The following is a 2,500-nucleotide window of genomic DNA, read 5'->3' on the forward strand; positions in this document are numbered from 1 at the left end:
AAAGCACTTGATGAAAAGGAATGTTTTGAGGTTCTTTTTTAGCTGGGGCAGGGAAGACATGAATGACATGAACTCCAACATTTCCTGAATTCATTCCTAAAGTGCAGGTTGAAAGCACTCCATAAACATTTTTATCATTTGCTCGTTTTGAGATGATAAGGGGAAAACGAAAGACTATATATTGAATAATTGATACAAGACAGAGGAGACGAGTTATATGGTGCAGGCATTGGTCCTTCAACCTGGCCTTTGACCACATCATGGTGAAAGAGGATTCTCACAGTGAGGGACTTCACTTTGAAGTTGATCAGCTTGATTCCCTCAAAGTCCACCTTGTCATAGATATCATTCACGGCTCGTATGAATGAAGACACCTGCAGAGAGACAGACACGAAACACATGGCATGATATGGGTTGGTTTCAGTTTCTCTGTGGATCAAGTCAAGATTATCTTCTGTGACTGATAACCTATCTGAAAGCATCCGGCAGCCCGGATGAACTCATTCCCCTGCCCCCTCAGACACACCCCTAATCTCCCACGATGGTCAAATCTCCCAACGCAGAATATAATTTTCTAATACTTATTGACTTAGCTTTTCCATCAGCACATTCCATAATTGTACCACATCAGCAAATCCAGGGACTTGTTCATAGGGGATTATTAGCAGTGTGGCTGGCAAGGGGTGAACACACTCGCAGTGGCTCCCACTCTCTAATGTAATTACAAATGCAAAGGTCATGTTTTCATAACTCTCTGTGTGCAAAATCCCCTTTCCTATTCCGGGGCTTCTGCATAACTGCACAGTGCTGTGACTGTAAATATTGAAACCCCCCATGGGGGCTCGGCTGGGGCACAGACTTCAACCCCCCCCCCACCCCCCCCCCCCCCCCCCCCCCCCCCCCCCCCCCCCCCACCCCCCACCCCCCCCCCCCCCCCCCCCCCCCCCCCCCCCCCCAGACACCCACAAACACCCACAATGGTCTATCGACAGCAACCGTTGACAATTTGTGTGTGTTTGTGTGCGTGAGTGTGTGTGTGTGTGTGTGTTTTTATTCCATGTGTGTGTGTTTTAGAATGTATGTTTGTGTTTGTGTGTTTGGGTACATGTGTGTGTATGTGTGTGTGTCTGCATGTGTGTGTGCGTGCGGTGTGGCTCAGCCTGGACGGAACGACGTCACTCCTACAGAGCCAGTAGTGACATGAATACATCTGTTGGGTGAATGGATAGAATCCATGAGCGGAGAGCAGCAGGCTCAAACAACAGCACTGGCTCAAAAGGGGAGCGTGTGAGAAACGGATGCCTGGGTGTGATTGATGAGGAGTGGGAGGTCGCCCTGCCTGCTCATTAGCAGTGAAGCCTTCCTGACGACCAGACATCGAGGACAGAGCTCGTTGCACGCTCTCACGAGAGGAAGAGGGCAGAACACGCCTCGCTTGTTTACTATACAGGGCGTCTAGAAGGTCAACCCGATTGTGACGCCCTCATCTGATGTGTCCGTTTGAGAGCGGACAACGCAGAAGGATAACAACGTTGTAGAGGCTGAGAAATTGGCGGATACATTTCACGTGACGTCTGACGGAACATTGTTCAAACCTTGCTTTTTCTTTCGTTTTACAGGCAGACCATTCCATTATTGTCCAGTCTGTAGTTACTGAAGGAAAAACAGAAAAAAACAGCACAAACGGATGTTCCTGTCGTCAGAGAACTGTTCAAGAGGTTTTTAAGGGTGCTCTCAAGATGACTCACTTAGCTTTCACTGAAAAGTCATTCAAGTGGGGTTAAAGGATCAAGAGCAAAGGCTTGAGGGTTGTGGGGGAGAACATATCAACACCTACTTGAACTTGGCGAGGGATGTTTAGGACTACCTCATCTCCCAGAGGCTATGCAGAGTCCACCTCGACTCTGCATAGCCACCTTCCCACTTCTGGCCACCATTGTACACTGTATTGTATTGTATTGTATTGTATTGTATTGTATTGTATTGTATTGTATTGTATTGTATTTTAGTACTTAACTGTGTAGCAACTGCAGTAGCTGCTATCATGGCTGTAACACGGGGAATTGATTGACCTAGCGATTGTGGTACTTGCACTTGGTTCTATGAACATCCTTTCTGTACCGATAGCGATATATTGATACACTTCTTATGACAAATGTACTTATTGTAAGTCGCTTTGGATAAAAGCGTCTGCTAAATGCCCAAAATGTAAATGTAAATGTAAATCTCCATGACTGATTTTGGAAGATTAGGATCATCCGAATGTAAGTTAATGTGGAGGTGGAAATGATCTTTGGGTCATTGTTTAGCAACTTATAATGGAATGATTATGGGGAGACACTGTGGAAACTGCCACAGTGTGTCTAATGCGAGACCTGGAAAACAATGTTTTATTAGCCTAAGTTAAGGTATATTTTTACAATAATAGAGGATTTATCTGTACTTTAAGAACTCTCTTGAGTCCTCTCAAAATGGCGTAATATCTGCAACAAAAAAATCC

The 2,500-nt window shown here is 45.6% G+C and overlaps 1 protein-coding gene across 1 annotated transcript in view; it reads right to left on the reverse strand.

The window, feature by feature from the left end:
- LOC115555060 (disintegrin and metalloproteinase domain-containing protein 10) overlaps positions 1-2,500 on the reverse strand; it is a 26,234-nt gene that overhangs the window by 12,632 nt on the left and 11,102 nt on the right. The window contains 1 exon segment of the mRNA XM_075074219.1: positions 282-374. Within this exon segment, the coding sequence (XP_074930320.1) occupies positions 282-374 (93 nt within the window).

The sequence above is a fragment of the Gadus morhua genome, chromosome 12 (assembly GCF_902167405.1).
Source record: "Gadus morhua chromosome 12, gadMor3.0, whole genome shotgun sequence".
Classification (NCBI taxonomy): Eukaryota; Metazoa; Chordata; class Actinopteri; order Gadiformes; family Gadidae; genus Gadus; species Gadus morhua.